The sequence below is a fragment of the Polyergus mexicanus genome, unplaced genomic scaffold (assembly GCF_030449975.1).
Source record: "Polyergus mexicanus isolate NDT 795.1 unplaced genomic scaffold, iyPolMexi1.0 SCAF_15, whole genome shotgun sequence".
Classification (NCBI taxonomy): domain Eukaryota; kingdom Metazoa; phylum Arthropoda; class Insecta; order Hymenoptera; family Formicidae; genus Polyergus; species Polyergus mexicanus.
In genome coordinates, this window is record NW_027223335.1 from 249,130 (window position 1) to 272,333 (window position 23,204).

At 34.5% G+C, this 23,204-nt stretch overlaps 2 protein-coding genes across 8 annotated transcripts in view; one reads left to right on the forward strand and one right to left on the reverse strand.

Annotated features, from left to right (window-relative positions):
- LOC138939809 (uncharacterized) overlaps window positions 1-23,204 on the forward strand; it is a 187,735-nt gene that overhangs the window by 119,188 nt on the left and 45,343 nt on the right. The gene's annotated exons all lie outside the window — the stretch shown is intronic.
- The window catches only part of LOC138939806 (echinoderm microtubule-associated protein-like 2), a 48,615-nt gene continuing 40,561 nt past the window's right edge, over window positions 15,151-23,204 (reverse strand). For 5 of the 7 annotated variants that reach the window (XM_070307999.1, XM_070307997.1, XM_070308001.1 and 2 more), the window contains 9 exons: window positions 22,053-22,290; window positions 21,638-21,795; window positions 21,259-21,516; window positions 20,838-20,975; window positions 20,555-20,671; window positions 19,819-19,842; window positions 18,463-18,550; window positions 17,644-17,870; window positions 15,152-17,486 (listed from right to left, as the gene is read on the reverse strand). In XM_070307999.1, coding sequence (XP_070164100.1) covers window positions 17,361-17,486; window positions 17,644-17,870; window positions 18,463-18,550; window positions 19,819-19,842; window positions 20,555-20,671; window positions 20,838-20,975; window positions 21,259-21,516; window positions 21,638-21,795; window positions 22,053-22,290 — 1,374 coding nt within the window. In that variant the 3' untranslated portion in view covers window positions 15,152-17,360. Of the gene's footprint in view, window positions 17,487-17,643; window positions 17,871-18,462; window positions 18,551-19,818; window positions 19,843-20,554; window positions 20,672-20,837; window positions 20,976-21,258; window positions 21,517-21,637; window positions 21,796-22,052; window positions 22,291-23,204 lie in introns of all 7 variants that reach the window. The other 2 variants (XM_070307998.1, XM_070308000.1) reach the window with 2 other exon arrangements.

Here is a 23,204-nt window from a genome sequence, read left to right on the forward strand (position 1 = left end):
ATGCATGAGATATCATCGGTTTGAGATCTTGGTTGCAGTGTATGATTAATTAATGAAGAACGAATTTAAAACACACGATTTATCGTACAAGAAATTTCATTTCTTATTACAATTATAGATTTCTATAATAGAATTTTTTTTTTCTCTTGAAATTTTTCGATTCACAGTTGCTAAAATATCTTTAATGATATGTTTTTTAATTGTAGAAAAAAATTATATATATTAATTTAAATATAAATTATATATATTAGCTATTTTTGAAATCCGTTCTTTATCTCTCATCGCGAGATTCACGTCGAATTAAAGCACACGCGATCACCGCTATATAAGTCCCGTGAGAATCTAGGAAGGTGATTCGATCAGCATTCATTCGTTGTCGATCTGCGCGAGGGCGTCTGCTCGTTTTCCCGATTCCCCATTATTATTACAACCCGCATGACGACGCTCTCGCGCGCCACCCCATTCAAATGTGATTTAGAAATTGCCCGCTCCTCTCCGCACCCCCTCATCACCCTTCAGTTGCATTAATACTCCGCTACCAGACGACCAGGTCGCGTGTTGCTGACATACGGGCTCCTCAATTGGTATAAATTGCCGCGGACTGACGACGGCCGTATATTGTATACTGCGTCATACTAAAGAGATTAAAATATCTCGAAACGCTGGACATGCGTAGCAACATGTTTATTAATATATTTATTAATTATACAATATTCTATTATTTTCATAAGTTTCGTCAAAATTTTATCGTATTATCATGAGTAAAGGGAACAAAAGTCGGCATAGAAGCGAGTTATGGAATATGATTTTTTATTATTAAAACTATTGCATGTTATAATATTTGTTTATATATTTGAAAACAACGGCGATATATATATATATATATATATATATATATATATATTAATATATTATATAATATTTTAATATGAAAGATTAAAAGTTGTAGAGAATTTTATCTATAGTAATATATATCTGTAATTTATTTGTATGTTATGTACGATACAAAGGATAAGGAATTGATATGTGAAAATAAACAGAATTTAATGTACAGCAACATAATACATTGGGATCTTGTACGCTCTTGATGGCAAAGATGATCATGTTAAAACTCAAATAATTTTCGAAGAAATCCGAGAATATCAAAAATATATGCTAATCAATATAAGAAGTGAAGTCATATAAATACACATTCTTAAAATGTTAAAAGTAAACGGAAAAAAACAAAAAAAAAAAATGCAAATATGGCAAAAATATGATTTAATCTTGGCAATCTCATGTTACGTTTCTCATTATTTCGTAATTCTCGCGTCATTTCCTCATTATATGAGCGCCAATTTTTGCCGCTACGTATACAGTTTACTGATGTGATAAGCACATATTTCGGCTAATGCATCGGCGAGGATTTCGCGAATTCGCCGCGGCTCGAATCCTCGAAAATACGCCAACCGTCAACGAAAGTCGATGCCGAGGAAGTAAAGAAGAGGAGGAAGAGGAGTAAAGAAGAAAAGAAAAGGAGGAGCGACGCGCGGAGGGGGAGGGGTAGGGGCCGAGGGCCGCGAGGGAAGAAGTAAGAGTCGTAAAACGGGTTCTCTTCTGGCCCCCAGGGGTCCCTTCTCGCTAGCCTTTTTACACGGAGGCCTCTCCACGATCTTTCGTGTTAAACGCCGCCCGCGACGCTGCAACGGGCGCGCGCTCGCTGAACGTGGAAAAATCCACAATTTCCGGTTTCAACGACGACGGCAATATTTCGTGCAAACATATCGGATTTTCGCACTTCGTGCTTGGTATGTTGAACAATCCGTGCGTGATTCGCGAACATAATCGTCGACGATCTTCCTCGAGCGACCGCTGAGTTGCGATAAGCTTTATAATTAGATCGAGAAGGTGTTCCGCGCGATACGCGCCTCTTGACATTTTATTTACTTGTTTACCTGCCCCGCGATAGCAGAGTTACACTTATAGGAGTTACTTACTCCTCCTTACATAATTGTTAATTTACGAAGCGATTCTGTCAACTAGTAATTAGCAATTAAGAAGTAATCTTAATTTACTAGTGCTTGATTCTATCATCTTTAGAAGAACGACAACAAAGTAGATAGAAAAAAATGCACGATATGTATGATTGGATGTATTGGGTGATTGCATAAGTTCGTGCCCGATTTAAATATAAACTTCAATAGATTATATTTTAGAGATAACACTTTTATTAATTAATTATATAGTCTCCATTCTTTTCTACAATGCTTTTCCAACCATCTATAAGCTTGTCGATTCCATTTTTGAAGAAAGAATTTGGTTTTTCTTGAAAAAAGTTTCTAAGGTGGTTTTCGGCAGCTTCCTCGGAATTGAGATTCTTGCCATTTAAACTATTCTGCAAAGACCGGAACGGATAAAAATCTGAAGGCGCAATATCTGGAGAATATGACGGGTGCTGCAGAATTTCCCATTGCGACTCCTGCAGTTTTCCTGCAGCTTATTCCTTTCAGTCAGGAGATGCGGCACCCACGTATCAAGCTTGGAAATGTATCCAAGCTTTTTTAAATGACGAAAAGCGGTTGAATTATCGATGTTCAGCCTCTCAGCAATATCCTCAGTTGTGATCCTTGGGTTTCTTTCCACTAAGGCATGCACAATGTCATCATCGATGCCAGAAGGCCGTCCAGAGCGGGGTTGATCCTCCATGTTGAAATCACCATTTCGAAATCTACCAAACCACTTTTTGACTGTTCGGAGAGCAGGAGCGCGGTCCAAATAAACGCTTTGAATATTTTTTGTGCAATCCCAACACTCACGCCTTTCCGAAATTCATATAGCATTACATGCCGCAAATGCACCTTTCGTTCTCCATTTTTAACGATTTCTCTTATGCACAAATGGACTTATCTGAACAATGTCTGACGCTAAATTGACATAAGACAACGTCATCTATTCGGTGTAAGCAACAATTACCACACGAAAACAGTAGAACTCCGCCTTGCAGTAACTTAATGCCATCTATGAAAATCGGGTACGAACTTATGCAATCATCCAATATTTTATGCGAATTTTTCTGCGTACAAATTTTTTACTTTTTTCAAATAAAAGAGCGATTAACTCTATAAAAAATTGTGTCATTGGTGTTTACGAAAGATTAGGGAAAAAGGGAGAAATTTATGACAAACATGAACAGCCGTGAATATACGCATAAAACGTAAATACGGTCTGTTAAATTAGTATAAATTGCTTCAAAGTAGATAAAGGCGTTCCACGCGCCTTTAAATGCGCTACGTATTACTACGCATACTATGGGAAAGTCGCGATTGGTGAAGCGCGGCTCGCGACGTTGGTAACCGACAATTTGTGTTTACGCTAGATTACACGTAGCAATCCCTCGTTAAACGCATCAGCCAGAAAACTGGGTGAAAGTCCATTAAACGCCACAGGTGCAGTTACGTCAAGATTCCCTGTAGCGCGTAAACGAATGATTTTTAGGACAGTGGCGTTACTTTTATCTTTGGAAATGCCATGTCGATTATCTAATCGTGCAACGCATCTGATTATGTACGCTGACAAACAGAGATGCGCGCATTTATTTTTTTCTTTTTGCGCTAACGCAGTAAAGTGTGTTTGCATTTGTTACATTAAATGTTTTAGAAAATTTAAGATGTATTTTGTTCTCTCTTCACATGCTAAGGTATATCGGTTGTAACAAGTGCAGCATTTCATCGAAATGGAATTAATTTTGGAAACATTTTTATTTTTAATAATTCTACAGAGTCTTTGATAGATTAAACAAATAGTTCTGGTTATTAAATAAAAAAAAATAGTCAGAACTATTTGTTTGATCTAGCAAGAACTCTAGAACTATATTAAAAATAAAACTAGAAGCTCTCAACGATTAATGAGTTTTCACAAAAAGAGACGCCAGCTTCACACACACACACACACGTTTGCGATCTCTTTTCTCTTCCTCCTGATTTCAAGGTTGCTTTATTCTGTGGTCCTTGTTCCTCTTACGAGCTGTCGTTCGCTTTCGATGTTGTATGCGCGTTTCTTCTTTCAGAAGCAACAATGTAAAATGTTTATATGTTCACCGTTACGCCATCGCATGCATATTATAATGTAACGAATGCCGAAAACATGATTATAAACATCGATAAATAACGTCGCGTCTGCATTTTCTCTTTCCGCTTATTTTTCTTTGAAAATGTTGCTCGCCGCGATTTCGCGCTGTCGACGAGGCACAATTTCGCGAATAATAATTCCGATGGGAAGGAAACGTTAGGAATGACCGGAAGTCGCTTCCGTGTTGTTGATAACAAACGGCTGTATCATCGATTGTCAAAGATCGTGCGAGGTCAATCCCGCGTGTGTAAGAAGACTCGATAACATGAATAATATGAATCGGAAGATAATCTTCAATTGAATTCAAAGGATACAATTTTATTATTTAATCGTATATTATAAGTTATTATCGGTTTAATAATATAAATTTGAATTTATATCTCGACATTTTAGTCGAAGCCAGAATAGCTTCAGATACATCGAAGTATCTTTTATTCAAATTAAAATCGATGATCTTGGGATAGCCTGTTGTATCTGCGCGAATAGCATAAAATCGTATATCGAGAAAGAGAGAGAGAGAGGGGGTGGGGGGGAGAGAAGAAAGATCGTCGACGATTCGCTTCGCCTTTTACACCACGGCTTTGCATTCAAATCGAGGAGCCGTGCAACAATGCGTCTTCTTAGATATTCCTCTCGTATACCATCGTACGATTTCCTTTCGACGAGCGTTTTTGAAGTGGATGGTCGCTTGGTTCGCGATCGACAGAGAACGGACTCCGCAAGTATCTTCCTCTTTCTCACTCTGTCTGTCTTTCGCTCGAGATTGCTCCGAAAATTTAAATTACCGAGTCATAAGAGAGGGAATAAAAAGTTTGCGCGAAAGGCGGTTCTTGAGCGCAGCAAAAAGCACTCACGAGAGAGGCGTTTCCTCTCTTCCTTCTCCTTTTGAAGATCCTCGCGCAACCCTTGACGGAGTTCGATCACCTGTGCGCGCGTTGCGATTCGCAAAAGAAATAAGGCGAGCTTCGTACAAGGCTCTCACGATGGAGAAATTGTCCTTTTAAGTGGGCGTGCAACGAATATTCAACCAAAACAGGACACCGTGGCAGAAGGTATTATTAAAGGAAATTGGGTCTTCTGAACGATTGCTTCGGCGAATATTGTACTCTACTGTTAAATATTTAATTGCATCTGCACATACACACACTTGGGAGTATTGTATTCTGCGCCTCGCGAAAAATATGATTTATTTTATTTGCGAAGTGCAAAGATCATATTGGTTAATAATCGTGACTAGCTTTTTTTATTTTTCATACATATATTGCTTTAATAAGAGAGAAAATATTTTTGATAATTACACAAGAAAAAAGCATGATAGTTGATGATTTTATTCCGACAAATATTTATGAGAAGAAGTGATCTTTATATTTTCTCTGTCAATGGAATCATACACACACACACACACACACACATTAATTAAACGAATCTTGCCGAATCATTTGCGAGATTGGACCATTCGCCAATCCTTCTCCCTGCTTTTCTCCCTCCTTTAGGATAACAACGCGGGGGTCTTGAATCTGGGCCCGTCGAAGACCATGACTTTTGGATTGCTCTTGCCTCGGACACCTGCGAGGATTTGGCCGGGAGAAGAAAAAAGGGACTGCCAGGGGCGGCCAGAAGGGGTCAGACCGGGGTGAAGGAGTGAGGGGGGGGGCGAGAGGAAAGGGAGAAAAAGGGAGGATACGCCCTGGGGCAAAAAAGGAATCGAAAAAAATGAGACGCATCCCGCGGACGGGGTAGACCGGTTCGTCTGGTCCCTTGATTTGAAGCCGAGAGAGTATCCTCCTTCTTTTTCCTCCATTTTTACGCTCCCCCTCGCTTCCCTGCCTGTCTCGATCCCCGTATCTCACCCGCCGCCACTCGTCCTTTTCCATTCCGTAAAGGACCCCTCTTGCCGTTCCATCGCGATCGTTTTCGCTTCGCTTTTAAGGGCGTTGCCTGCTACCGTCCTGATGGTTGCGTGTTGTACCTCCTGTAGAATTTATATTTACCCTCGCGACACATACGAGGTTTTCTCTAATTGGCTCAATGGTCCCCTCTCAATTCGCGTCGCGTCGTTAAATACGTCGCCCCCGCTGAGCAGCGAAGGGATTAATTGCAGAGTTTAAATATAAAATGTGGATCAACTCTTTGTAACAAGATTTTTAAATCGATTTATATAGATTGAATAAAAAATTTTATCGTAATCGATATATTTATTAAAGACAGAACTTCAGGTGTATGTATATTTATGTAGACGATTATATAGTTATTTCACGAAAATATCCATCGTTAAAAATTTTTGTATATTTTTTAAACTCGTTTAATTTTAAGCAAACATCCTTTAATTTCTAATGACATATATTGCGAAGATTATTAATTTCTTGTTATTGAAGGCATTGTTCTTTTTAATATATTATATTTTCTAACTGAAGTGATTTTCCTTTGTAATATTTTCTATGTCACATTTATTTCAACATGCAATCGATGCGTTTAATTCTTTGCGCAAACAACGTGCTAATTACGTCGGTTACAGGAATAATAGCTCATCTTCGTCGTATCTCCATTGAAACGAAAACTGGCGCGGTTGCATAAACTGGCACAATGTTGAGAAGAAAGTGTCAAGATGGAGATGTGATAGGAATCGCGCGATTCGACGTTTCACACGCGAGATTTAACGTTGCATCGTTTCGTGCACCGTATAATTATTGCGGGCTTTCCATATATAGTTAATTATTCGTCTCTGCAGCACGGAGAAAGGAGCTGTTTAATTACTGCGACGATTTCGTCCCGTATTTCAAGTAATTATGCATACTGCCAAACAACAAGTGATATGCAATAATTTTACGACGTGAGCGACAAAAAGAAAGAGGAATATTAAAGCTTCATTTGCGTTTTATGCATACGATACGCGTCGCGATATCTGTGCCGTTGAACGTTAATAATATATATTAAGGATTGAATATTTAAAAATACAAAAGTCGCATTAACTTTCTTCTTTAATGGCTATTCGTTTGCAAAAACGATTGCATTATACCGGACAAAATTCACCATGTAACCATGTTGAACCATCATATTTTCAATAGTTTACTTTATCAAAAAATAATTGGAAAATAATTTTGTAATTAAGTTCTAAATCGATCGATTTCATTTTATTTATCAATTAATCATTTTATTTATTGTTAAATTGTATGCATCTATATGAAAATTACGGCGAAGAAGGTAGTGAGCTTTTCTAAGAGATGATAGAATCAATTAAAGTTATCTCAAAATTAAGAGTGCTACTACCTTAACTGACATTAATGTATCGTATTCTTACTACATATTTAGTAGTAAATAGAGCATTTAAAAAACAAATGTATAGGATATTTCATATTAACTATAGAAGTTGCACATCTTAGAATATATTGAGTGATTGCATAAGTTTGTGCCCGATTTAAATATAAACTTCAATAGATTATATTTTAGAGATAATACTTTTATTAATCAATTATATAGTCTCCATTCTTTTCTACAATGGTTTTCCAACGATCTATAAGCTTGTCGATTCCATTTTTGAAGAAAGAACTTGGTTTTTCTTGAAAAAAGTTTCTAAGGTGGTTTTCGACAGCTTCCTCGGAATTGAGATTCTTGCCATTTAAACTATTCTGCAAAGACAGGAACGGATAAAAATCTGAAGGCGCAATATCTGGAGAATATGGCGGGTGCTGCAGAGTTTCCCATTGCGACTCCTGCAGTTTTCCTGCAGCTTGTTCCTTTCAGTCAGGAGATGCGGCACCCACGTATCAAGCTTGGAAATGTATCCAAGCTTTTTTAAATAACGAAAAGCGGTTGAATTATCGATGTTCAGCCTCTCAGCAATATCCTCAGTTGTAATCCTTGGGTTTCTTTCCACTAAGGCATGCACAATGTCATCATCGATGCCAGAAGGCCGTCCAGAGCGGGGTTGATCCTCCATGTTGAAATCACCATTTCGAAATCTGCCAAACCACTTTTTGACTGTTCGGAGAGCAGGAGCGCGGTCCAAATAAACGCTTTGAATATTTTTTTGTGCAATCCCAACACTCACGCCTTTCCGAAATTCATATAGCATTACATGCCGCAAATGCACCTTTTCGTTCTCCATTTTAAATGATTTCTCTTATGCACAAATGGACTTATCTGAACAATATCTGACGCTAAATTGACATAAGACAACGTCATCTATTCGGTGTAAGCAACAATTACCAAACGAAAACAATAGAACTTTGCCATGCAGTAACTTAATGCCATCTATGAAAATCGGGCATGAACTTATGCAATCATCCAATATAAAAACAAAAAATAAAAATAAATTAATTCATAATTTTTTCGTGATATTTTTAGTATTTTTTGCTTTCAAAGAGATAAATAATACTTTAGATTCTCAAAAAACACTGTATAAGAAAACAAGAAACATCGTTAAGAAAAATAATACGCATCTAAATATTTATTCTATAAAAGTTGCAACGATATATTGATTGAATCACACGTACCCGATCAAAACGATTCCGTCTGTCAGCGGTTAATTAATTGACGGAACTTTCTCCGTTTTTCTTCCTCGAAAATCTTTTTGTTCCATTCCGCGTGCCAACAGGTTTTCCCGGAATAAGGCAAAAAAACCGGTCGTCTGATTCTCGGGAAAGCGGGACAACCGTGTCTCCGTCAAGTTTCGTAAGTTGTCTTGTAAGATTGAACTTAAGCGGAGTATACTGCGGCTGTATGCGCATTTATTTCGTTGCACCCGGCATACCTTTACTCGTGTATTAATTCGAAAAAATATTATTTTGCATCGTGTGAAATGGATACACAGATTACGCGACTGCAACAGTGACCTGTGATTAGAGTAGCGATAATACAAAGGCTTAGCCGCAAATATAAATAAAGTGAGAAGATTGCGGAAAAGATCTCGAGACATTCTTTTTCTCGTAGCGCGCATATGAATAATTTTTTTTGATCAGAAATATTGAGTATTCGATATTTACGAGCTATCAAGTCTGGATTCTTAGTAATCTTGAATTATTTGAGCAGATCTCGATTTTTAATTGTATGTATTGTATAATAATATAAACGATATAAATTTAATACTTTTAATATAATTTAATATAATTTAATATAATTTTTAATATAATTTTTAATATAATTTAATAATAATTTAATATTTTTAATTGTCGTTGTAAAAAAAAATTATCAACGAAGTTAAATATATGTACAATATTTTCACTTAGCGAAAAGTCTGTCACTAACGTATGTTCGCGACGATGTTTCACCGAGGTAAGGATTCCTCCTCGCTATCGCCGATCGGTTTCGAGGACGTGCCGATACACGAGTCACACGATTCATTCATGAAATCTTGCGACACGCTTGCGCCGCGTTACACGCTCGATTACATAAAGGCGTCCTAAACGAGTGCTTCGCATAGGTGCGTTTGTTCGTTGCAACTACCTACACACTAGCAACGGTAGAACACTATGGTACGGCGATGTGTACGATGGTGGTGGGCGCGCAAGTAGGACAGCACTTTCCCTGAGTAGATTGCTCGACTCATTCTTTAAGCAGGATTTGCACTGACAAATTTGAGAATTATACATACGTAAACCGTAAGAAATAAATCTCGACTAGATGCGAAGAGAAAAGTTTATCAAGTTGCGAAAAAGCTTAAGATAAATAAATAGGAAACAAATTGTTGACGAATATATAAGAATAATTTTAGCAATATATGTAAATGTAATTTAAAGGTATATCCACAAAATTAATCTACACGAAATTCATATGTCATATAGATATATTTATTATATATCTTTATTGCGTGTAGTTTTTTTTGCAAAATGTGAGATTCTTATGTTTGCTTATTTTAATGATAATTAAAATAAGTAAATAAATATTTACATTGCGTTCTATTAGATATTAAAATAAATTGATTTTACGTTCTACATAAAAATATAAAAAACGTTTATTCTCAGATAAATTAAAATAAGAAAATGATTAAGAAGGAAAATCTTCCTCGTATGAATACACCTTTAAATACGTTCGCGTGTGTTCACGTATACGCATCGACACACGCGCGATTGTGGATAAACACACGTACACGGAGCGAGAACGAGAGTTGCTTTAAAGCTCGAGCGGGTTCGATGTAATCGACCCTTTGTCGTGGGAAACGGCTACTTCTCCTTCCGACTGGCTGAACACAGCTTTGACCGGGAAACCATTTTTATCGCTCAACCCGTATGCGCCGTTAACTGCCTCGTTCCATATCTCGGTAAATGAATTGACGAAAGGCGAGCGCTTTGTTTCGGCCGCGTGCTAATGTGAATTAAACCTGCATAATGCCGCTTCTTGATCCTATATAAATATCATATGCCGCGGACCGTTAAGTTGTGATTTTAATTTAATTTAAAACAATGGGTAATCTAATTACGAAAACTACAATATAATAAAACATTTTGTGCATTATTGCGATTTGTTGCAAAAGAGTTATCAAAATTAATTAGAAAACTATTGCTCAACGATTATACTACACGGATAGGATTGCGCATCTTAAAGAGAGTATCGTATTTAAATACATTTCCCAATTTTTCGGGCTATCTGTGTCATGAGCGCTGAGCGAGAACATTGACGAAACGATGGAATTGTCTTCTAGGCGTATACTTTCGTTTGGTTTCGCAAGATTTTCACTGTCGTTTCCGCTCTGATTCTATACATATTCCCTCGTATCACTCGACATGCCGTGTTTAACTTTCCGCATCGTTAGAATCGAGTATTAAAATTTCAACACAATTTCGATGAACCCTACGTGTCTCACATTTATCACACAATCTTGTACTAAAGACAATTTAAAGAGAATAATTATATGTAATAAAATAATTTAAATAACAACCAAATATAGTTTTCAACGAAGATTTTGCATCTTTATTTTGCAAAAAAAAAAAAAACTCACGATTATTTATAATATTCGAAAATATATAATATTTCCCAGACAGCACAAGGATGTCCTTAGGACGTCCAAAGGGCATCCAGGACATACATGTAGGATATCCTCAGGATATCCCATTGTAATCCTCAGATCTCCTCTGGATGTCCTGAGGAAGAGTAAATGATAGCCGTATATTAACCTCTGGAGAATCCAGGGAGATCCTGTGGAACATCCTAAGGATTTTTATAGGATATGTTAGAGATATTTTTCGTATGTTTCAAGGAGCAAATTTTAAAATTTAGATATAAATTAAAATTATGTTTTGTTATTTACTGCCAATATTAAAAATCTAATATTAAAAATAGTTCACCGTTCTTTAATATTTGAGGCTTTCGTGCTGTACATGAATATTTTAGGTTTGGCTCCCGGGTTTGAATTGTGTAATATTTTCTAAACAATCCAATATCTGAATTCCCTATGTTGGGATTACATCAGAAATTGAACTGATAGAAAATAATTACATTTGTAATTTCCTGTCAGTTGCTCTTTGCAAGCTTTATATAATTCTCATGACCAAATCTCAAATACGAGTTCGCGTGTCGCATAGCGGTAAACAAACGAACTAGCCATTGAATACTATTGTTTGTAAAGTTTTTGGAATGTTGCGAACAGTAACATTTCTCATGAAATATTAAATAAATAATAATTTTGGATATATGAAAATGTGCGCATCAAATTCAATTAGTAATATTAAACGAAATTAACGTTAACAATTAATTGCACATGTATATGTCCTCTGGAAATCCAAAAGACATCCAATATAATAGACAGGGCAGATATATCCTACAGACATCCAGGGGTTATCCAGTGGACATTTATAGGACATTAATACTTATTATAATACTTAAGATTTCTAAATTATATAAAATAGCCAACACAACTAAAAATAATTATGTATGCATATTAAACTTTTATAAATATATTTATAATAATATCTTAAAACATCCTACAAATGTCCTGAACCGTCCTGGACATATTCAGGATGATCCTGAGGATGTTTTGTGCTGTCTGGGTTGTGTGTGTTTGCTTGTAATAATTTATCTACAATTGACGATCACTCGCAGTTACATCGGTTTTAATCGATTCGAATTAACAAGTACAATTCTTTTCATTCGGAGATAGGAAATCAATAAAATGAGCTTGCTTATACAATATAATCGCACCGAGACTTTCTTATATCGCAGAAAATAAAAGAAATTATTGCTATTAAAAAAAAAAAAAAAAAATGTATTCTTTAATTTCTAGTAATGAGCTCGAATTATCGTAAGATTATCGAATCTGAAATTCGCACGAATCGGAGCACAATCGTGACGTCATCTCCGAGTACACTTTTTCGTCTCATTTCTTGCGACGCAATGCGTCGATTAATTTCGTCTCTCTCAATTGGCACAATCGCCCCGTCGATAAACGACTGTTTGATATTTTCTCAATGTAGTGTCTTTCTCTCTCCTTCTTCTTTCCCACCGCTACGTTATTTGTATACGTTCGATCGATAAACGTGCATAATATATTAGCGCATGACAGGGTAATATCGGCGATGCGGACGATGGATACAATTAAGCATGATCGATGATTCGAACGACCGAACGGCCAAGCGGATACCAGAAGTTCTTAAATGCTCGACGAGACGGCGGCGTGTTGTTTCGAAGCTGCTCGGCAGACCGCCTCCATCGACTCGAATTAAATCTGAGAAGTGTAACGACGTCACGTCGTCGTCATTTTTTTTTTTTTGCGTGCGCAATCTCGTTTGCACCGATCGAAAAATAAACGATCTTTATTGGTACATAACGAATCTCCCCCTCCGACATTGCGCGTTGTCGTTCATTGTCGTTTTCAAACATTGTGCATTGGAAATAATTATTACGACAGAGATTATAAATAACTATTTTCTCTTTGAAAATAATGTTATATAATAAACGATACGCATAAAATTGATTTCTGAAATATCCTTAACGCACTAATGATCTTAATGATATTTTGTAGACGTTTTTATATATATATTGTATTTTCTGTTCATGATACATGATTTCTATCGTGATAAAATAAATTAAAAGGTACTGAATCTACGTTTAAAAATAAGATATGATTTTGTGGATTCAAAAATAGTTGATTATTTCAAAATTATTATTTTTTGTAATCTATTTAATCTTGTTCTAGAAAATTGTTTCCTGCTTAAGAATTCTTATATACGCGTCCTTTGTACGTTTTGCTAATGCAAAAGATTAATTAACGCATAATATCGTCGAATATTCGTTGACGAAGAGAGCAAATCGTCATAAAACGCGCAGCAAATGCGAGGGGAACGAAGTTTTCAGTTGGCATGACTGTTGGCAACACAGTCGACGAACAAAGCGAGATTATTTATAAGCGAGCGAAGTCGAATCCTGTCGTTCTTGTAAACGAAGTTATTTTCGAAAGTGACTTCGGGGGTCCCCTTCGAAATGAACGTGCCGAAGTAAGCGTCATGAAATCCTCCGCCAGGTTGTCTCAAACTCTCACCGGATTAGATATTTATTTTTATAATTGTATAAAGAAATGTCGCTTGATGCTGGGCGCAAACAAGTCCAGGTGCCGATCGTTACGCGAACGATATTGTAAGTTTCTCTATCGCATGAATATAAATTTTATAATCAACGTATTTCAATTCTGCCACGATGTCTCGAGGTTATTCCGTTTCATTTTTCGCAAATTTGGCGTTTTTTAATTTAATATTCATCGTACATGTATTGATTTTAAAACAATTATTTGTTCCAACATTTGCGAAATATGACGAAGCGAACGTTATCGATAGAAAAGGAAAAATTTGACAGATTAATATTTGTTAATTTAATATTTATTTCAAGGTGGCTAAAAATGACAATTTTTTCATTTATATATATTCGGTCATTTTTCAAAAATCTACGTAGACATTTTAAAGGTTTTATTTAATAATTATGTATTTATTTATATTAAATATTTAATGTTTTTATACATTATATATGTTTCTCTAGTTAAATTAAACAATTGTAAAAATTATTAATGATATTGTCATGGTATAAACCTTTGACTCTAGGCCAAAGAAAGCGAGCGAAGCGGAAGTGATTATCGATACAGTATGTGTCTCTAAAAATTTACATCATTCACGGAAGGAAGTCACGTGCTCGGGAAGTAAACCTAGCCGCGAAGAAGTGCTCGACGCGAAAAGGATTCGATTAAGACGGCTTTTTGAATGCGACGCAATCAAATTGGAAAATTCGTTACGCGAACTGGGATACGCTTTCATTCCCACGCAACCTTGACCTTTTTCGCCGTATTTCTTTCATTTCGTTTCTTCTTAGGGCCTTGAGATTTAACGGATCGGCATTAAATGACTGCGCGTTCATCGCTTTCGATTTCAAATGCATTTAGTATCGTATTTTCCCCAACGTGTGTCGCGTACCAAAAAATTGTCATTTGAATATTTATGACAAATTCGAAATTTTGCAGCGATTATTTTTACAACTCGCGCGAAAAGAAAAATATCAAGTTCATATTTAATTTAGCGATTAAAATTGTTCGGATTAACGAGATAAAATAATAAATTCAGCGTCGAAACCGTAATGTTGAGCTTTTTAACAATCATTAAAATAAATAAAATTTAAAAGCTTTATTAATGAAAATGTCATTCCATTTAGAAGATGATCCGTTATTATCATTCCTCTAAAATTTATAATCGAACAAAAAATTCAAAGTTGTAATATAAATTAATTTTAAATATTTATAAGTGGTACAGAAACACTTTCCGGATCTACAATCATAATCAGCTTTAATTATTGCCTAATTTAATTGAACTTAGTTAACGATGCATAATTAATTAAGTATTTTTAAAATCAGTCTGAAATTTTTCTATTTAACGTGAATCTCTGATCTAGAATATCAATTCCTAATTTGAAATTCTTTCTAAATATTCACAAAAATCATTCTCTTGCGAAGATTTAATAGATATGCAGACGGGAACAATATTAGGGCACTATTAGGGAATAATTATAATAAAAAGTTTTAGATAATTTAGTTTAATAAAATAATGAAAGTATCTAGTTAAATATAAGTGAAGTAAATATAAAATAAATAGTATCGATAAGAAAGAAAAGACTCTATAGATTGATATATTATTTAGACGGTTATGAAACAGATCTGCTCAATTTCTGTTATCAATCTGCCGTCTGCAATTTTTATCAACAGAACATAAACTTATTGCGGACATAGTTAATGCCAATCTGCTACAATTTAGCGATTGAACCTACTGCTATTTATTGCAAATATTTTACCATGTATATCTGAAGCTGCCTTAACATTATAATAACTCTTATATTATGTTAATACGTATGTAAAGTTGGGTTATCCTTTTTCATACAATTATTTTCAAATTAAACGTCTTATGACGTCTTGAAGATGATTTATTATCTATTGACGGTACATACATAATATATACGCATACACGCACATCTTACCGTGACATAAATAAAATATATAGATATACTTTACACGCTGACGACGAGTGAAAATAAGAAGTGATTATTTTCTCTCTTGCTCTTTATTATACTTTGGTAAAATAGTTCTTGCCAAAAAGGGGAAAAAGCAGAGAAGGTATCATATATACATTCGTCATACAGGCTCGAAAAGTACATATTTTTTAATCTTCAGTTTTATTTTTTTTTCCTTTTTCTATGCGCAACTTAATCTGTTTCAATCATAATTATTGTTCCGATTTGTCATGACAGTTTCGCCGCGTCAAAAGCATATATCGAATTACGAACTATGCTGCATACATTTTCCTATTGGACGGCATATTACGGCACTGTGAATCGTTTTGCGAGATTTTTCGGGGGGCCATTCATGGGGCCCTTCGCATTAGAAAGGTTTTTCCTTCTTTTGATCGTGAAAAGTCTTGGTCCTTCTTCCTTCACGATGAGTTGCTTTCGTACGTTCCCTACGAAAAAGCGCACGCTTCTCTGCTCGAGATTCATCGTAGCGTCTTTCGTGACATCGCATAATTGCGCGCGTAAACATATTTAAGATATTTAGTTTGATTTTAAGAATATTACGCATATATGTACATGCATACAAGTATGTCGCGCATAATTATAAATGATACATGCACATTTTTTAAAATATTCTATTTATAATTTTTGAAGGAATAGTTTATTTCTCTCTCTCACTCCTGGTTTTACATATATATGAAATAAAATATTTAAAGAAATTTCAGAGAAATTTTATACTTTTAAACAAACATATGTTTAATTTTAGGTTTCAAATAAAATTCGATCATATCTCTTGTTTGATATTTTATAATAACTTCTATGTTTCAAAATCTCTACTCGCTGATTAATGCACGACATACTGCATACATGCACGCATACTTTCATGAAAAAAAAAAAAAAAAAAAAATACATCTATTTACGTATTATTTGGAAACATTCAAAGATCATTTGCTAGGAGCTTTGTGTGTATGCATATGAAATCAACTAAAAATAAAACCGAATTATTTTACGTTATTGAATCGACAATTTTCGAAATTATTGTCAATTACCGATAAAAAAAAAATTTTTTTTGGTACGAAAATAACAGAGTAACAGTACATTTGCAAAAAATGAAGAGACTCTCTCTCTCTCTTTTTCTAAACGTAGAGATAAATCAGCAAAGCGTTGTATATAAGAATCTTTGCTTTAATTAATAAAATTAACAAAAATTGTCGCAATATATATTAACAAAAAATACTGCTCCATCGCTCTCAGAGTATCCGTGTTGATCGTGCAGAGGCACTTGTCCATTAATGTTGTGCATGTCAGATACAATGGTATGAGAAATATTACATTGGTGCTATCACATACAATGATACGAAAAGGAAACGCATTCGTACATGGAGCATTGAGATGTTTTATGAAAAATGTATGTATGAGTGAAATATATGTATGAAAAACATATTTGAATATTTTCCACCAATGACAAAGTTACCATCAAAAATTGAGGCGTGAAAGATCGATTCCATCTTCAAATAGATAGAATCCGCTTAAAAAAAAAAAAACCGGAGTCTTCATCACGATTAAGCAAATCGTGCAGCGGACACTATCCTAATGTTGGAAAATCGAAGCGTCAGGATAATCCTATTCTCGATCTTTTTAAGAACATAGAAGCCACAATGTGCTCATCGTCGCAATTAAGTAGATCGCGCGATATCTTTAATTCTAAGCGGCGCGACGACATTCTTTTCTCTTCTTCGATTTTGAAGTGCACTTGTAGGAATTAATCGCTCTTGGCGGTTTTCTTAATTAACTATCCATTGAAGAACGCTAGTATCAGCACCGCCAGTCGATACTAATCGGGAATCATCTTGCAGAAATGAGACGTTTGTCACATGACTCGAATGACCGCCATAAGAATGATATAGTGACTGAAAAAACAATTAAAAATTTTATTTGGATAATATACATATATATATTAATGCAATTTAATGCGTATTAACAGTCTTGAGATTAATAAAGTACACGAGTACTAAAGTTTAAAGATTTTATGCGAGCACATAACATAAAATAATTTAGATACGCTACCTTCGGCTGACATGCCGGATGAGAAAATAACTTGACTTTTCCAAAATCGTCACCCGTAGCTAAGAGTTTGCCGTCGCTACTTCGCGTGCAATTATTTACGTCAGTGCCATCGGCACCTTCCGGCCAAATACCTATTGTCTCGAACGATATTACGCAGGTATGAGTTGCCCAATCAACGTTCCTTAACATTGAAGATTGCGGTATTTGACGACACACGCCTGGATTCCCTGTAAATTATAAAAATTTATCCTGATTATTAAATTTATCTCAAGTATGCATAATCAAGTAAACATTGTATCTTTCTTTCTCTCTTTAATTGATATAAACTGCAATATTTTTTCTTATTCTTTCAAGAAAAATTTTTTTTTATATTGTAATTATCGGTACATTTTCTACAAATAATAATTTAATAATAATTAGATAAATAATAATTATAAATTCGCAATATTTATAAAAATTTTCAGAAACAGAATAATGCAACAGATGTACATATGGAAAATTTAAATTAACCAAGTGAAAAGAGTCTGCGGGATACAGCATAGAAATCAAAAATTCCAAATTTCAAAGAAGACCTTTCAAACTAGAATAATGCAATAATTGCACAAAAAAGTTAAATATTTTTAACGGAAAGTTTTGCTTACTCCAGAAATATATAAAATATATAAGTGTCCAATATAGTATTTTTATATATAATTATAATTATTTTTTCCGATTCCTATTTCTTTAACTATCTTCTTTTCCTCTCTTCTTATTTTATTTTAATTTGTCATAAGTTGTGCTTAATTCGATAAAAATTTTATTAAAAATAATTTTACTCACAATAGAGCAATTCATAATCTCCGCTGTTACTACGTAGGTACTGACCATCTACGGACCAGTCCAGATGACTTATAAAACTCGAGTGTCCCTGAAATGAAAGAGAATCCATAGGTTTATATACGCTATTGCATACACATATTGGATGATTGCATAAGTTCGTGCCCGATTTTCATAGATGGCATTAAGTTGCTGCATGGCGGAGTTTTATTGTTTTCGTGTGGTAATTGTTGCTTACGCCGAATAGATGATGTTGTCTTATGTCAATTTAGCGTCAGACATTGTTCAGATAAGTCCATTTGTGCATAAGAGAAATCGTTAAAAATGGAGAACGAAAGGTGCATTTGCGGCACGTAATGCTATATGAATTTCGGAAAGGCGTGAGTGTTGGGATTGCACAAAAAAATATTCAAAGCGTTTATTTGGACCGCGCTTCTGCTCTCCGAACAGTCAAAAAGTGGTTTGGCAGATTTCGAAATGGTGATTTCAACATGGAGGATCAACCCCGCTCTGGACGGCCTTCTGGCATCGATGATGACATTGTGCATGCCTTAGTGGAAAGAAACCCAAGGATTACAACTGAGGATATTGCTGAGAGGTTGAACATCGATAATTCAACCGCTTTTCGTCATTTAAAAAAGCTTGGATACATTTCCAAGCTTGATACGTGGGTGCCGCGTCTCCTGACTGAAAGGAATAAGCTGCAGGAAAACTGCAGGAATCGCAATGGGAAATTCTGCAGCACCTGCCATATTCTCCAGATATTGCGCCTTCAGATTTTTATCCGTTCCGGTCTTTGCAGAATAGTTTAAATGGCAAGAATCTCAATTCCGAGGAAGCTGTCGAAAACCACCTTAGAAACTTTTTTCAAGAAAAATCAAGTTCTTTCTTCAAAAATGGAATCGACAAGCTTATAGATGGTTGGAAAACCATTGTAGAAAAGAATGGAGACTATATAATTGATTAATAAAAGTGTTATCTCTAAAATATAATCTATTGAAGTTTATATTTAAATCGGGCACGAACTTATGCAATCACCCAATATAATAAATTGCGAGCATGTCTTGCGTTCTTTTATTGCTCTATAAAATACTAAATAATTAATGTTATATAATTATTAATATTACATAATGTTATGATAAACTACGGTACAATCCTATTATCTATCATATAAGCAGTGATTAAAGATGCGTGCGGGTGCTAAGAAATCAGATAAAAATTTAGCCAATTGACGTTATTCTATTCGTGTGTGAGAATAAATAGGTGCATCGCATTGCGCTATTCTACAAAAAATTGCATTTATTTAAAGCGATTTCGTGCGCAACGCGATGTCCTTTCTACGTTTTCAAATGGCCTTACTCCGTGCCTTCGAATCCGCTTTGGCTAAAAATGGAAAAGAATGGTATTCAGTAGGTATCATTAAGGTATCATCACGTAAGGTTTGGCGATCAAACATTTGCTGATAAAACATATTTCATCGCATTTATATTACTAGTTCTAAAAATTATATCTACAGATAATGCTATATACATATATTGTATTTATAGCCTTTATAATAATTATCTACAAACGATCATTTGTTAATGATGTAATATATACAATCCAGAATAGAAAAAATGATTCATTTTTTTTAACAATGGAAGCAAGTATAATCGATAGTAATATTATATCTTTGTTAACGTTGTTTTATTAAAGCTAATGAGTCGTTAATAGAGATAATTAATGATTTATTATAAAGAGATAAGTATGTACTTACATTTAATATTTTTATTTACAACGTATATAAGTAGTATCAAGCATGTTATAATAAAAAAAAAATTTTAATTAAGATGAGATATATCGCGATTTTATAGTATAAAAGAAAGTATTAAAGAAATAATAATTTTTATGATAATATATTAGAAATTATAAAACGACATTATACGGATATGAAATATAAATTTTGGTTGAAATGTAACATTAAACTTATATAAACTACACGATTATTATCTTTAATAAAATAATAACTTGATTGAAAAATATTTTATTCATAGAATATAGAAAAAATATTATCGATATGTACAATAGTAAGATACGAATAACATTAAGAACTTACCATACAACGTCCGACGCGGCTGTACTTGGTCGCATCTTCATTTACTTGATAGATATAAATGTAATTATCTCTAGAGCCGAGTGCGAGCAAAGTACCATCGGGTGAGAATTGAACGATCTGAAAATCACGATGAAATAAGATGCGAAATTGACTTTCCATCATAAATTTCAATCATACATTCGTTATACTCGTATATATATGTTTTAATTAAAAACATCATCAAGTTATTTCCACAGAAATTGATTTTGAAGCAATTTGTAATTCGCAATGAGGCATTGTGTACCTGAATAGGCTCTGAACCATCGCTGTGATGTGTGTACAATTCCCGTGTTTCACTATCAATAGCCAGCCATTTCCCGGACACACAACCGACAACTATGATATTGCCATCCGGTGAGAAAGCGATACTTTGTACTTGTTCCTAGATAAAGCATAAAAGTCAACAATTTTGATTATATTATTTTATTCTATATATTATTTATAAATTAAAAAAAAATATATATATATATATATTGAGTTTTTATTATAAGTCTCGTATTTGATTTTATTAAGCAAATTGCATTTTTTCAAAATATTAATTTCTAGAAATGGCAGATATTTCGTAATTTATTCTATATGTATTAGTTAAAAAATATTTTCCTATCTTTATTTTTTAAAATTGTTTACATGCTCTCTATTTTATTTAATAGATAAAGATTATATACCCCGATGTCTTTGCTCCATACTACGGTATGACTCAGACTGTCCCACATCTGTAATAATCTGTCGTGTCCCGCGGTCGCAAACTGTGGCAAAGTCGGATGAGCCGCAAGTCCCCAAACCTCTTCGGCGTGGCCTAGCATAGCTGGATTGAAACCCATTTCAACGTCGCCGACGAGAATGCAATTTCTCGTCGTGCCGACTAACAACTGAGTGCCCCTTCCTTCCGAGAGCGTACGAATTCCTCCAAAATGATCCTCGATCTATCAAATAAATGGCAATCCTTTTTTATTTTACACCATAAGAAAATATCGTGTACAAATAAAACTGAACAAGCGTGCATTTTATGTCTTAAGTTTAATATCAAGTTTCTCTAGGACTTGCCTGGGCATCTTCTCCAGTCAGATTCAAGGATGCGTCAAAATGTAAAATTCGACCGTCCTTTCCGCCTCCCGTGATAATATTCCCATTCTTTAGAACACATATTGAGAAAATTGATCCTTCGTGGAGATTCCTCACGAGCCTTGAGATTGTATTAGTGCCTATATATTGCAACATAAAACAAATATCGAAACATGAAATAAAACTTTAGACTTTATAAATAAGCAGAAATATTATTAAAAAATAATCTTTATTTTGAAAAAAAAAAAAATAAATAAATAAATAATTTAATCATTATAACAAGTCTTTTTGTCTATATTTATAATATTTTTGAAATCAAGATACTTTGTTTGTATTTTGTTCTAATAAGAAATTAACGAGGTTTATTACGAGGAATTATGATTGCTATAGAAACTACCTCGAGCCCAAACGATGATGTTGCCATTGCTGTCGCCGGTGAGAACATCGCCGTTTTGATTGAAAGCGACGCAGGTGACGTACCTGGGTTTATCCCTGCTCTCAAAGACGCCCATACGTTTGTACAACATACCACCATTGTCCAAGGACCAGAACGACACGTGTCCTTTTCCGCAGGAGACGATCTGATTTCGTTCCAACGGATGCCATTCGGCGCAAACCACCGTGTCGACAGAGCACTGCAATCGGCAGTCATTGGCCGTTAAATAGTCTGCTTCCGGCCAGAATATACGCGAATCGTCATTATATTCGCGATGTTATATACGCGATAGGTATACATATACAGGGTGTCCCATTTTAATCTCCTCAGGCAAATATCTCAAAAACCAAGCCCGAAAGAGAAAAATGTTTCAGACAAAAGTTGTTTGATTTCGAGGGGGCCATAAGATGGTACCATTGGTTTGACCTTGGAAAATCATTTGAAGGTCATATGAAGGTCAACTTTAAAATCTTAAATGGAAACCCCCGTTTTTTATTTAGAATTCTTGTAGCTGACATCGAGAGCTTTCCAAAACACTATAATAAAGTATTTTTTCATTAAGTACTTTTTGAGTTATTTTATATTTTAATCGGACATATTTTGATATAAAAAATAAAATATTTCGTAAAATATTCAGTTTTCGATAATTTTACCGTAATACTTCTATGTACAGAATAATAAGACAAATTAATTAGTGTCAAAAAAAAAAAACAAATAATTGTTTAAAAAAATACATTGTAAATAATTTTCTTAAAAACAATTTTTTTTTTATACTAATTGATTTGTCTCATTATTCTGTACATAGAAGTATTACGGTAAGATTATCGAAAACTAAATATTTTACGAGATATTTAATTTTTTATATCCAAATATGTCAGATTAAAATATAAAATAACTCAAAAAGTACTTAATAAAAAGATACTTTATTATAGTGTTTTGGAAAGCTCTCGATGTCAGCTACAAGAATACTAAATAAAAAATGGGGGTTTCCATTTAAGATTTTAAAGTTGACCTTCACATGACCTTCAAATGATTTTCCAAGGTCAAATCATTGTCACCATCTTATGGCCCCCTCGAAACCAAACAACTTTTGTCTGAAACATTTTTCTCTTC